The sequence below is a fragment of the Pholcus phalangioides genome, unplaced genomic scaffold (assembly GCF_987345545.1).
Source record: "Pholcus phalangioides strain wild (caught in Gottingen) unplaced genomic scaffold, Ppha-v1.0 ptg000039l_1, whole genome shotgun sequence".
In the NCBI taxonomy this organism is placed as follows: Eukaryota; Metazoa; Arthropoda; class Arachnida; order Araneae; family Pholcidae; genus Pholcus; species Pholcus phalangioides.
The window spans coordinates 24,239,016-24,254,531 of NW_028301625.1; the positions used below are offsets into that span (position 1 = coordinate 24,239,016).

The following is a 15,516-nucleotide window of genomic DNA, read 5'->3' on the forward strand; positions in this document are numbered from 1 at the left end:
GCAGGGGTACCACAGACACGGTGACGCGACCAGAAAAAAAGGATTGCTATACCACAGAGAGTCTCACATGGAGGGGGTTAGCGCGCCAACCTCTCGATGAATATTAAACAGGTTGCCGTTTGGAATCGGCAATAAATCGAGGGTCTCGATCCAATTAGTCCTCGTGTGCAGAAAATGACCGTGGTGCGATAAAAATGATCCAATGAAAGAAACAATGCCATCTAAGTGTTGGCGTTGGTGGTCGTTGGTATTCGCTTCTATTTTATTCATGTTTCATACCATTGCTTATACTATGCTTATATTTTTTTTTTCAGGTTTTGTTTCGTCGATCTATGGTAATTTTATGCATACCTTAGCTAATTATAGACCATTAACCTACAGTTTCAAAGCCGATTATGAACTGCTTTTAAAAACCTCTGTGCTCTGACCGGGATTCCATTCCGTTGAACCGAACAATGGAGAATTAATACTGGCACATATTATATCCCTGGTTCAAATGTTATATATACTGTTGGAAATTGTTGGATAATGCTGTTGGAAACAGTACAGAAACAAAGGGGACATTGACACCACGCCCTAGTCATCAAATGAACAACAATTAATGGACAACGTGAGGTCACTGAAGGAGCCAGGTTTCCACGTCACTATCAATCAATTCATATTCAATGAAAGGCAGTTGTCATTTTCGAAGAATATAAAGTAATATAACATCCTATTTTAAGATAATTGATTCCAATATCATAATTTTTTTTGTAAAAATAAAATATTTCCTCTTTCTATTCGCATCACTGAAAAGCTCAACGGCCTTCATTGACCCTTTCCGTGGTTTTATAAATTTCACTGATTCGCATTATAAATGACTCAGTAGAAATCATTAAACCCTCTTAAAAATACCATAGGGTTTTTCAAGGAGACTTTTTTCCCCCAATTTCACGCAGGTGACAGTGCTCTCCCCCATCTTGGAGAACAATAAACAAAGGAAGAGAAATACTTTAATCTTTCCTATTATATTTATACTATACGCATATTTCTATACTACCCCGAAGGAGGAAAAAAGTTGTATTTCGAACACAGTCTCTCTTTTTTTTCAGTTATCAAAATGAGAATAAAAGCTGGCTCACTCTCACCCACTGGCAAGGCGGGGGGTGCTTGAGTGAGAAAAAAACACAGCGCACAGTATCTGTGGGCTCGTCATTAGAAATAAGAGGGTTTTAAGGAGACACGATACCTCATAATTGCTGAAATATACAAAGCTCGATAAATACACATCTCTTCAATGCCGTTGAGAGGGTTGAATGCTATCATAATTTGAAATTTTTAATTGTATTTAAATTTAACGTTTTTCTCCCAGTTATTATTCATTTCTCACACACCACCAAAGCTTTAAATGTATTTGAAATAAATATATTGAACATGAGAATTACAATTATTTTCGTCTTACATTCAACACAAGACTCCTTTTCGTAAACGTCAACTTCTGATTTCGATTCCACTGTTGGTGTTGTATGAGGAACGAAATTGCTGCTATCGTCAGGACTGAGAAGACAAGCAGATGTGGAATCACCGGTTGTTACAAACTGATATGACTTGCATGGAAACGGCGCACCTTGAAGGCAAGCTTTTTCACACGAATCCCTACTTGAGATACCATCGACGACTTGCACATGTTGACGCCTAAAGGATAAAGCAAAGCGTGGGCCACGAGCTCGGAAATGGCAACCAGCAGGTTCTGCATGAAGAAAGAAAGTCTAGTTATCAGTTTCATGTTTTCGTAAATCAACGTTTATCAAAATGTTCATGTAAAACAATTATACCAAACAACAATACATTTTTATTATTTCAATTTTCAACTTGGATTGGATCTTCAACTCAAAAAAATCTGCAATTCAAAACTTAGCACATGACAACATTTGATATCATAGAAAGTTCAATTAGAATCTACAACCAATTTCAGTTCCTTGCCGTATCTAGATATCTTTTAAATTTTACCATTTTCTGTTGTCGGATGCTTTTACCTTCTAGTTAACTGCTTTCAACATTTTGTGATCTTATCAGTCATCTTATTTGGGTGTGCTCTTTTGGACACGCAACATTTCCAACCCAGTGATTCTTAGCGCCCTCTGTCGACATGTCTTACCAGTTACAATCGTATCCAAACACAATTAGACAAATAGAGACTCAGGCCCTTACTTTTTTAAAAGAGTTCACGTTTTTTTAGATGACTTTGCGGCAATAATCTTATAACTGCGATTAGGACCATTCACGTCTTCTCATCAAGTATGTAAATGATGTAACATGCAAATTTTTGTTGGCCTCAGGAGAGACAAGGCAACAACTTTCTTATTAGACGTTAGAGGACGGGGGAGCGTATAAAAATTTAAATTTTGTAACTTTTTTATTAATAATTTTTTTTTCGTTTGAACGGCATATAAGATGATGGGTGACATAATTTGAAATATTTTTCCTAATTGAAAGTTGTCTCTAAAAATAACGGTTCAAAGAAATAGCCGTTGTACAAGAGTTCGATAACATGTATATATGTTTTTTTTTACATTTATATAACTATGTATCATATTTAATATCCAATACATTCCTCACCTTCTACACACTGACGTTCCACGTAAGAAACAGACATTTGTGGATTTTTGTGGAACACCTCTGGTGCAGTTCTTCGATCGTGTCGGCTAAGAATACAAGTGAAACTTTCATCACCGTAAGTCGCAGAACGGCAAACAAAAGTGCTTTCGATTGTACATAAAGTCATACATTGTTCCAGACTTGTCACGTTTTCAACAGTCTTATCCTTGTAACGAGAGAGTTGTATGCCAGGAACTACATCGTATGCCCATTCATGAGATTTACATCGTTCTTGGTGAATATCTTTAGAGCTCCCTGCGAGTATTAGTGATAGAGCGTATAAAATTAAAGAGCAATAGTTATATATGCGTTTAATTCTTTAGAGTTTTACAAAATCGGTGATTACTTCACTGAAATTGAATTATTATACAGGGGTAATTTATAAAGTTGTGTACGGTTTTCAGCTGTAACAAAACAGTAACAGTTGAAGACAGGTCGCAATTGCGATCAGTTATGCAGACGTGCTCATGAAGATTTTGCGCCGCTACCGATGGAAGTGATGTTGGCGATAGCGTGTGTGTCACGTGACTAGTCAATTAGAATGGCATCACCTGCAATGGAGAAGGAATTTTGTGTTCTTGATTATACAAAATGAACACTCTTACTCTTGTAGTGCGTTCTTATTTGTATAGATGGCGCACCCTCCTCACGCTCCGGGTGATTGTAAAAAAAAGAAAAAAATGTCAGTTGGAATTGTACCACCGATTTGTATACACGTGTCATCCTTCTCGTTATGTTTCTTTCGTATATTAAATCGTTAAGTTTTCATTACGTTTTATGTCGTCACTACAAGCATCGGATCACTCTTTTTTGGATAATTTTTAGCCTGGTTGATGCCCCAGTTACAGGATGACAGTGACAACTTTATTCTCCAGTTGGATCGAAAATTTCGTTGCCCAACAGTTACAGATTCAGTTTTGCTCGATTCAAAACTCACAATGCCTTCTCCATTGCAGACATAGACATATTGAATGACTAGTCACGTGACTTGCATGCTATCCACGTATGTTCCTTCCCTCAGTAGCAGGACATAAAGTTTATGATTACATCTACCTAATGAACTGTGGTCTTCGTCATCAACTGTTACTCTTTTATGGCATATGAAAACTGTGTACTTGTTGATGAATTACCCTGTATAATAAACGAATATATCTTCTCTGAAAAAGCAATAAAAGTTCACCATCTACTCAGACACTTGCCTGATAAACAGATTTTCCAATGGTAACTTGAACCGTCATTAGGCACAAAATAGTTTTCGTTGAGATTTTCTTGGATCAAGAGACAGGAACTTGTTTGATAATCAACAAAGTAACCAGTGCAATTTGAATTGGCGTAGCATCTGGCATAACATTCTGAAGGAGGTGATTCATGAACTTGAATGGCTTCGGAAGCTGGCTTATATTCTGCAGATAGTCCAACTTGTGTCCTTCGTGCAAAGGTTCTGTCTTCTTTGTCGCAATCTTCTATCAAAACAAAAAAGAGAAACACTGCATAAAGAATCCAATGCAATTGATTTTCTTTTATATCTTTCATAGACTCAACGACAAAGATTGAAACAACTTTATGGGCAGGCAGTGGAATTTCTGCCGATAAAAAAAATACATTAAATAAAAATGAAATAGAAGAGAAATAGATGAAACCCCCGGTGTTTAAAAACACGGTGGTTTCATCAGGGTGGTAATAAGACCCATTTTCTTATTTTTCGTCTCTCGAATATAATTGTATAGCTCTGAAACGCTATAAAGCCAAATGCATGATTATGAAACAGCCCATAGAAAGTAACTGGCTTCTTCCTAAATGAAGTTGAACGAAGACGTATATGTAAAAACCGCAAATGGTTCTGGATGGTACGTAGCAGTCCTCAAATAACGGCAATTTTCCACGTTAAGTTTACTGAAGGAAAAAAATGTGTATCTTGAGTATCTATAGCTAGAAGTAAGAAGATATTTCTGAATCGTGACTTCACTATAACGGTTTTAGAGCGAAGGTTATTCTTATTTTTTTTTCTAGTCTTTTCTCAAATAATAACTTTCTCACGAAAACTGATTAGTTCTCAGAGATACTTGAAATATTTACTTTCGGTTTTTAAAACTAATTTTTTTTTTCTGAAGAAGTCACGGAATGAGGGGGAAAGTGAAAGACTTTTGTAGTTAGGTAAAAAATGAGAACATAACGCGCTATTACTTTTTATCAATACTTAATGATGATTCACTATCGATCAAGAATTCCAAATTAGTCTTTGTTTCAGTTCTTTAGTCTTTTAACTCGCTAATAACTCCAAAGTCTTTGTCTAACTTCATTGAATATTTTGGTATTGAAGATAAATTTAATACAGTGAACCCACGGTTTACGAACATAATTCATTCCCGAAGTCCGTTCGTAAACCGAATTAATAATTATTGTTCGCAATTTTCCTGTAGCAATCAATGCATAATGAATCAATCCGTTCCTGTGACATCAAAGATTTCGAGCGTGAACGGATTTCTTTTACAACGGCACGTGTGCGTAACCCAGTGTTTCCCAAACCCCCTGGTGGGCGATGGAATGATTCAGGGGCTGATAGAAGTTACAAATATAACATAGGATCTCCTATGGGGTTGCTTTAGTTGGGGGGACGATGAGAGAAAATAATTCCTGAAGAAGGGGGCGATGAAACAAAAAGTTTGGGAAACTATAGAGTAACCAATAGTTATAACTATTATTCGAAAGAGGTGAAATGCAAACGGAATGAAAACGGTGCCAGGTCGAGGTCTGGTTTCGCGAATATGTAGGCCTATCATCTATGATTTCAGTAGCAAAGATCCACTTCCCCAACACTATCTGGCCACAAAATGCACTCGAATTGAGCACCGATTTATTGTTCTGTAAGACACTCGCTGCCAAGCTTTATGAATAAGAACCGTGCAATGTAGGATGATAAAATGTTTCCAGAAATTACACTGACGGTTAGTTCTATGTCAGATATCATTGCAAAAAAACCTTTGAAAAAGTTGTTTTCCTTTTGAGCTTCATAAAATTTGAAATGATTTGCTGATTCATGGGCTGGATAAGAGGAGCCGTATTTGGTGGCCGGAATTTTAATCTCATAAAATATAACTCTTTTCACCCAAATTCTGTCGAAAAAAAATTATAGCCCGTGACTTCTGTAACATGCTGCTCCCTTCGGGTTTTAAACCGTTTTTCGTGGCCGTAAACCAAGATTAGTTCGTAAACCGAATAATTTTTGTTGTTGTTCGTAAACCGAGACGTTCGTAAACCGTGGGTTAACTGTACTTGAATTTTACTGGTTATAACGTGGATGAAAGCGCAACGACCTCGGATATAACTACAATTTTGCATTCGATTTTACGGCGTTTTACAACAATTCCTGGAACTAGAGCTGATCACATTGGGGCATTACATATCTGACGGTCCAACTTGCGACGGTCACATACGGAACATCCGAGTATTTTTCTTTAAATTTTGACCGATTTATTTTTATAAGAATGTCCCATTTTTCGATAAAAAAGCTTATTCTAATTCACAATCTTTACTGAAATCGAGGATGAAGATAATTTGAATAGTTTGTAAAATTACATTACAATGAATATGTGTGACTATATAAATATAAATATTTTCAACCTATATAATTGTCATGTTTCCCCCCACCCCACTTTTTTTTCCATGAAATACATTTTAATTCACCGCAGAGTTGCTGTAGCTCTTTATTTCCCGTCAACGGTATTTATACGCAATAATTGGCAACTTCGCTGACAGTTGATAGCGTGTTTGGTGATAATTGGCCATATCCCGTATTTATGATTTCACGTTCAAGCATTTTTCCCGATATAAAGTATGCATCCTTTATCGTAAAGAAAGTTCAATTTCATTTGTATAGTATTTTATATTGATTACATTTTTCATTATCTCTAAGTATATATATATATATATCTGATTATATTTTTCATTCTCAAAGCACTTGATTATACATTGCTTAAAAAAATTAGGGGAAATGGAGTTTTTATTTATTTGTAATTTTTTTTGAACATTTTAATTGATAAAATATTGGCAAAGAACATTGATAGGCACTCGCAAAGAGTTGTGTCTCACAAGAGTTAATCATGAACTAAATTTTTATAAATTTAAATAAATAAATTTAAATAAATAAATTTAATAAATTTAATAAATTTAAATAAATAAATTTAATAAATTTAAATAAATAAATTTAATAAATTTAAATAAATAAATTTAATAAATTTAAATAAATAAATTTAATAAATTTAAATAAATAAATTTAATAAATTTAAATAAATAATACATATATCCCGTAATGGTTTTGAGCAGTGTATTTTTCATTCTCAAAGCATCCGATTATATTTTTCATACGCAAAGGGTTGAAAACGTCAGCCTTCGTTGTAACGACAACTCGGTTATAACGACAAAAATTCACGGAATCTTCGACGTCGTTATGGTCGAGCTTGACCGTATTTCAGATAATTGATTGATGTCATGTTCAATTATAGTTCCTACTCGGAAGAAAATATTGCACGAGATGATATATTACGAGAAAATGAATACACGAATGCTTGTAGAGGCATGCATAGGAAAATTTCCATACACACACAGCAGGAAGAAAAATTAGCAGTCGGAAATGAAATAGCGAGTTCAGAACAAACTGATTTATTTTGTGAACTGTGAAATTTGCCTTTGGTATATATCGCTAAGGATCAAAAAAGCGTGAACATCTAGGCAAAACTCATCCTAGCGAATCGCCTCTCTCAAACGCCTCGCGATGATAATACCTGGTTTTAAGATGGTTATTAGCTATCAGTTCTAATGACGACAAGCTTTAATGATGGCGAATCTCGGCTGCAGAGAAGAAAGCACCGAACGCACATCAATTTCTGGTTGTATTTTTTTTTTTTACTCTCTATATACGATGGGAAAAAAGAACAGTAAAATTACAAATCTTCCCATTTGAGAGTGATAAAAACTCAACATACTAAAAGCCCATTGAAAACAGTCCGCAAAAATCTCTCATGCAGAAGAAACAGCCCAATTATGTCATTATCTAAGCGTTTTCAGGACTTACAGAAATTTATTTTCTTTAATTAAGGACATGGTCGAAACGGAAGGAATCACTGAAAGCTCTAAAAAGCCATTTAATCACTCATGTAAAAATAAAAATTTGAGCTGATTTCCGATAAAGAATCGCAACATAAAACATGAATAATCCTTCAAAAACATAACTCAATAAAAACTTAAGGGTCAGAAGTACTTTTTCCAGGCCAGTGAAATCTACATGTGGCTGATCCTCATAATAATTATGATAATGCTCTTTTGAGGACCGCGTCACTGATCATGGTACATCAAAAGCTAAATAGAGATAATGGCGAAGGATATCAACTGCAAAATGAATACCAGATTAGTTTTCCTCGCCAAATAACTCGATATTCATCGATACGTTTCGTCTATATAGTCCGAGTTAATTCTTTTAATGATACTTATTATGGTGAACAGGTTGAAATACTCTACTTGTAAAGTTTTACATGATCATCTATATCAATATCATACCAGAGCAGCGTTCCTCAACCTTTATGAAGCCAAGGACCAGTAAAATATCTAAAACAATGTGGCGGACCACTTGTGTCCCGTATTACGGAAAACTTTTGTATTTTTAATTCTGAATTTTTTTATGCATTTGTCCCATTTTGTCAACGATGCTTATTTCAATTTGTAATGTTTACTAAAATCATGAATAAATAGCGTTTTTATAAATTATTATGTAATTATAGCTATAAATAAAAATATTCGCCTTGCATATGTGTTAAATTATATGTTATTTCCTCAACTTTTTGGCGATTTCAACTACGATTGGTGATTTAATCGACTTATGCCAACATTTTTGATGACGATTGGCGACGTCCCGTATTTTACGCTGTATTTGAAATTTCAGTTCCTTTTTTTTCTGAATGAAATATGGTCATCTCATTTGAATTGTTTTTTCCTTTAATACATTTTTGTTACTGCAGCCCTTTATTTTCCACCCTTCACAAATTTTAGCTGTAATTAGCAAACTTGTCGCAAATGGCATTTTTTGGCTGCAACTATTAGTGGTATCCAGTATTTGGAATTGAAACTTCCCACATTTTCCTTGGTGAGGTATGGTGGATTAGAGGTACAATTTTTGTACCAAAAATTTGTGGTGGACCACATATTGTACCACCAACACTGTACTACATCATACATGCTCAACCTACGGCCAGCGGACAGAATGTGGCCCTCGGATTCATCTGATATGGCCTGTGACCTCAAGCCTAATTTTGTAAAATTGTACTAAGCGTCACATTTTCAGATCACTTATGGGACCTCGCATATTCCTAGATCACTTAAGTGTTTCGTGGTACAAGTTCCAGATCACTTAAAGCAGTGTTTCACAACCTGTGGTGGTTCGCAGACTCTTGGGGGGGGGGGAATTCCGTGAATACTTTGTAAGGGGTCCACGGGATCATTTTCATTTACTGCCATTGCATGAATGACACTTTTTGTGCAGGGACATTGTAATTTACTCAATTTTTATAATATAAAAACTATAAAAGCAATACATTTCTAATTTTATGGGGGAAGGGGTGAGTCGAAATTGATCGTCCGACATTACTATGGGTCCGTCATTGCCCCGAAACCCTGTTGTCGAGCCCCTAGGCTGAATATTTTACTGCGTTTCAAGAAAGACTTTTCACGAGGCCCTCAATAGTGAATTAAAACAAAGTGCGATGAAACAAAAAAAATAAGAGAGAAAATCGTTTCTGGCTCCCCGGGTTGGAACCCTGTCAGCCCCATTCTTGTGGGGGCCATGAGGCCCACAAAGCATTAACTGGCGCTAAAGAGGGTTCGCGCGCGCTCGCACGCGCGGTGCATTAAGGTTCACCATAGGCCGTCCGCGGTATCAAAAATGTTGAGAAACAATGATTTAAAGAACCCGAAGCATAGTTGTAGATCATTTGAGTGACCAGCGGCATAATTCCAGAACACATAAGTGGCCCGCGGCACATTCCCAGATCACTTAAGTGACCCGAGTGGCATGTTCACAGATCACTTGAGCAACCCACGAAACAGTTACAGAGCACTCATGCAGTTGGAAGCACATTTATAGATCACTTATTGTGACCTATTCACATATCAATTAAGTGACTCGCGACCTATTCACAGATGCATTAAGTGACCCACGCGACCTATTCATAGATCAATTAAGTGACCTGCGGCGCAGTTTCACAGAGTTTAAGTGGCCCTCGGTGTAGTTCCATATATTTCTTGCGGTCCAGATCATTCAAGTGATCGGCGTCACATTTTCAGATCAAGTAAGTGACTTGCGGTGCTGTTCCAGATTACTTAAGTGGCTCATGACACGTTCTAAAAACCAATGAATTGGCAAGCACTCTCTTAAAAGTTGAGCACCCTTGTACTAGAATTTTGCAGTCTATAAACTAAGTCACATCTGCTCATTATGAATTCATGAGTAATAATCTTATTTAAACTTACCTTTTTGTGCCGCTGAAACAACAGGGTACAGCAGGGCTACCATAAAGCTCAGTGTTGAAACTAAAAATAAAAAAAATTGATAATTGAAAATCACAGAAATTTTTTTATAAATAAATATAAGTTATATTTTTAATGCCAAGTGATTCATGAAAATGAAAATTATACAGTGAAACCTTTCTTTCGCGGACACCAGTGGGACAAAATTCGTCCGTAAAAGAGGGGTGACCGTAAAAAGGGGTCTTTAAAATAATTCTTCATTTTGAAATAAACGCAATTTTAATAACGTAAGTTGAAGATTGTCTGTCAAATTAGTAAAGTACACATACTTTCGTGCAAATATGCAATTTAATTCACTATGAAATACCTTGAAAAATGGCTGAAGAAAAATTTTTTCGTAGAAATGTTGCGGCTTTTTACATAGTGCAGCTTCTCATGAGCTGCATGTAGTTTTCATTCAAGAACTGATTACTAATAAAACTCATTTTTTTACGAAAAATTTAGTATTTAAGTTTTTTTCGAGTGTTTTATAATAATATTGAATAGGCATTGTGTGGGCATTATCTCGGAGTAAAAAATATTTTTTAAGAGTAATAAATATTACTACATACAATTTTTTTAAATATAAAAATTCATTACAATCCGTTGAAGTCAGAAAATTTTTTTAGTCAATAGTCCGCGGCTTTGAATTACCCACAGAAGCTAAAAATTAACTTTTGAAGTTGTATAAGCCGTGATTTCATTACGGGAAAATCATGGGACGAATTACGGGGTACGAATATCCAAACAAATGTGTGTCAAATTCCGTACAGGGATTCCAATCCATTATCTGAGAGTGACCGTTAACCCATTATATGCCAAAACTCTATTATTTAAACTTTCAAAAAAAATTACATAAAAATGATAACATGAATGAAATATGAAAGGAAAACTATTTGGAGAGAAAAGCGTTATTCAATTAAAACTATTAATTATATTAATTAATCATTATTTATTAAAAAGTTTAGAACATTTTTATTGAGTTTGTAACGTTTATAGCACTCAGTTTAAAATTTAGGTACAATTACGAAAACTAAAAATACCACTGCTTAATTAGAAATGAAAACAAGTGTCCCAAAAAAAAGGACAACGGTAAATAATGGGTTAAGCAGGGGTTCGAAGTTCATGCAAGGTGCATTACATAAGAACTCAAGAGTAACCTTAAGAGTAAAATCAGGAAATGTAGGTAGAATGAAATAAAAGGTACAAAAAAATTATTCTTTTTCTAAGTATCTTCCCTCGGATGATATAATCGTTCCATCTCCAATTTTCAAAGCAAGTAGAGAAGACTTTGTCTGGAAGTAGCCTCAGTCAATGTGTTGTTCTAAACTTTTCAAAACTGAAACATAATACGTAAATGCAATATTAAAATCATTCCATACCCCCTCTTAAAGTCCAGATCTTGCACCATGCGATTGCTCTGACTGTTATTTTATTTTTATTTTATATATATTCATTTTTTTTTAAATATAAATATAACCAGCCAGAGTGAGTCAACCAAAACGACAAGTCCGAAGCTGATTCTTAGCTAAGGCTCTCTCCAGACAATCCCTCATTTAAACTAATCCCACATTGCTCACCAAAATAGGTTTACAGCGAGACGACTCGACCTGGCAGTTATATACAAGAATGTGAATGTATGATATATACGTGTATTTCTCTTTTCTCTATTTAAGTTCTTCATGCATTTCATGTCCACAACACACGTGCGTACTCATATTGTCGTATTCATGTTGCTCACCGAATAAGGTGCCAAGCGAGATGGCACGGGTGATCCCTAATTTGTATATATTCTTCCCCACGCAATATTTCTATTTTGTATTTTTTTTTATCAAATCCATCGGAGCGAGTGAACTCAACCCAATAAAACTGATGCTGGCTTTTAGTCTGCAAGTTATCAAACCCATTTGCTCACCAATAAGGTGTTAAGCGAGATGACTGGCCCCTATGGATATTTCACGATAAGATTCTCATTTCGTTTTTTTTATCATGTGTGTATAACATGGCAAATGTAAGATAACAGATGAGATGGCATGCCCTCCCCCCAAATGCTTTTAAAATATACCACCAGCCTAATATGCGTGCATTCATCCGTCTTAACGAAACCCAGAAACTTTTCTCCAACTCCCAACCCCATCTCGTCTGTAATCACTACAAAATTTGTTAATCGCGACAGCACCCAATTGTCCGGCGAAAATATGTTGTAAAAATTTTGTACGTTATTTTTTTTTCTTTTTGACACAAAATAAAGTGTTCCAGACTCGGCCACGAAGCTGGGCTGGAAGAGATCTCGGCAACGGGATAAGTTCAGTGGCAAAGTTCTGACGTTCATTCATTCATGCAGGCTGTTTCCGATGTTGAAGGAGAAGCTTCGTTGGGGAATTATTAGTTATTTCAGCTGTGTGGGGTTCACTGAGACAGCTTGCAGAAAAAGCTTTTTCCACTTGCTTTGAAAAGTGGATTGAACGATGGGAATCATTGCATATCTCCTGAGGAAAGACCTAATTTGAGAAAGAATGAATTATTTTGAGAGAGAGATAGACGGCTTTTTTCTCATCCCGGATATCAAGGAAACAGATATTTTCTGGATAAGGTCCCGGCGGAGACAAGATGACTTTTTTTTCTGAGTTCACCTCAGCATAATATTCAGAAAAAATATGTGTTTTCTTAATGAATTATTTTGTTCTGTACGTATATTTGTTGTGATTTTTTATATTATTATACACTAAGTTCTTATGGAACGCACCTTGCACTTTAAATAGGATTTTTGCCAGAAGATTATTATTAGGTCGTAAAACAGGGGTGACCGCAGAGGTTTCGCTGTACATAATATCGTAAAAGTAAGTGGACGAAGAAAATTCTCTGTGTGTACTCTATATCTTGAATCAGTGGTTCCCAAACTGTGAGCAGCCCCCAGGGAGCCCCGTTAATGAACTATAGGTGTCGCGACAGAATTCTCAAAATAAAAATTCCTTGCTAAGAAGTTTATTTTCATTTTACTTAATGTAAATAAAAATAGATCAACCAATATAATGTCTTAGCTATTGACTGAGCTATCATATTATGTATGATATATACAGGATGTCCTGAAAGTGTTAATGCGACCTTTATTCCATCAACCGTCTGCCGTGGAGGTATAGTTTATATTGAAAAAATGCTCAAAAAGGCGTTCAAAAATTACTCTGTACCAGTTTTGAGAATGAAAATACAGTGTGTAACAAAATCGGTCTTACGTTCTCCCCCGGGTAAACGGTTTTCCGCATTTAATGTTGTTTTTTCCAAATTTTCCTCTGTATTTTTGAATTCGAATATCTCAGTGAATATTGCATTTAGAAATGTTTAATTTTTTTTAGTTGGCATCAGGGCATCAGAGACAGGGCAACAACTTTTTAACTGGGTTTTTGGGCACACGGGGACTGTATAAAAAGTTAATTTTTTATTTAAATAACTATACAATCCCTTGCAATATGAATGACATATCTCAGTACTACACGTTATTTAGATACTTTTTCTAACTGCGAGTATGCCTGTAGAACCAACAGTTCACCAGTAGAATGCCATACGCCCTGTTACTTATGCACCCTGTATATGCATGATATATTTGTATATCAATATAAGAAAATTCTGCATCTCTATAGTATTAAATATATGCTCATAATAATATTACATACATAGAAACAATAAGAAATAAATCAAGAAAATTTATTTGGTAACAAATAACAGTGCAGTCAATGTTTTATTTTGAATGATGTGGATTATTATGTCAGGAGAACGAGCCGGGGGAGGGGGAATGGGTCGCCAATAAAATTCTTATCACAAGGGGGTCGCGCTTAAAAAGTTTGGGAACTCTAATACGTGATACTGATATTTGAGCTAATGTTTCATATGGTTGGAAAAACATAAAACTAAACAATTTAATAAACACAAAAATTGGAGTTACATTCGTGTTGCTTGGAGATGAAGGAAACTGATTGTCGACGCTTATCTGTCTGTATATGAATGATCGATTTTTTCCGTTTCTTCGAATAAATTAGGTTTGAAGCCCACAGTAAGCTTGAATACGGTTGAAGTTATATAATGAGGACAAATTACAACGAAACGCGTTCTTGGAATTTGTATCTCGTGGTTTTCTACAGGAATGGTGCATTATAGGTTTCCTTGTGAACCAATAATTTACTACAACTACATTGTTTTTTTGTTTTTCAAATGACCATAGTTGTTGCCGTGGATGAAAATTAGACTTGATGACTACCTAGCGTTAGTTTTTCGTGCTTTCATCCTTGAGCCCATATATCATTCGATTTTAATAATACCGCAAATCAAAGTGGCACACCAGTGGCCGCTTATTTCTTTTTGTCTCTACGGAGAAGAAAACAAATCGCGCAACACACTGTAGTTCATGCGTTTCTTTACTACAGCCCAGGTTCTTTAGCGAACCGAGTGACCAGCGCGTGCATGCAGCATTCCTTGCCCGGAGGTGATCGGTCATTCACTGAGAGTCGACAGGCTTGTGCAGGGCGCATGTTCGGTCTTTCTTCCCGGTCACGTGAAGAAAGGTTAGAGGTCCTCAACGTCGTCATACGACAACAACCCGATCGCGCAGCACCTTGCAGTCCTCATCGTAGACAACAGGTAAATGGCCTTGAGAAAATGGGATCATTATCGAGATGAAAAGGGAAGAGGCATAGTTATTCATTACTTGCTGCCATTCCGGAAGCCAGTGAAAAAACTGAAATTATTTCACGATCATTCCTCTCTTTACCTTTTTATTTTTTACTCTTTCACCTCATATATATATAACTTTCTCTTATTTCTATGCTTCGCTCATCAAGACGTGCTATGTAATTTTTCAAGGCCATGTGTTGGAAAAAAAAAGAACAAAGAAAGAAAAAGAGAGCGAGAGAGTGCCAAATAGAAGTATGACAACAAATTGGAATCAGCCTGCAAGAGGCTGAAAAGCGAAAGTTGCAATCGTTACAATAGCACGCCTCATTGCCACTCGCACTTTCATTGCGAAACACTCATGCAGAGCTTTTCACAAATCGGAGGACTATATCCATCATGCCTTCGTGGGGTTTGGGAAGTTTGTCGTTGAGTTTTGGGATTGCTGTCAGTGCTAGCTGCGTAACTTTGAATTTGCGTATATGAGCAATATCTTTTGATTTTTGATACTTAGCCTATTTGATGAAACTGATAAAATAAATTGCATTTTTAACTCTCTGTGGTCTCGTGTATATTTGAATATACGTGGCAAACACACATGGTCTCTAAAGAAAACCCCACTATGCCTATCTCTTTTCACAACTGGTGGGTCGGAGGGGGAAT

At 35.9% G+C, this 15,516-nt stretch overlaps 1 protein-coding gene across 1 annotated transcript in view; it reads right to left on the reverse strand.

The window, feature by feature from the left end:
• LOC149065735 (uncharacterized) overlaps positions 1-15,516 on the reverse strand; it is an 88,286-nt gene that overhangs the window by 25,849 nt on the left and 46,921 nt on the right. Inside the window, exons 2-5 of the mRNA XM_089253839.1 lie at positions 10,156-10,215; positions 3,837-4,100; positions 2,599-2,892; positions 1,442-1,729 (exon numbers count right to left, since the gene is read on the reverse strand). Of these exons, the coding sequence (XP_089109965.1) occupies positions 1,442-1,729; positions 2,599-2,892; positions 3,837-4,100; positions 10,156-10,215 (906 nt within the window). The remainder of the gene's footprint in view (positions 1-1,441; positions 1,730-2,598; positions 2,893-3,836; positions 4,101-10,155; positions 10,216-15,516) is intronic.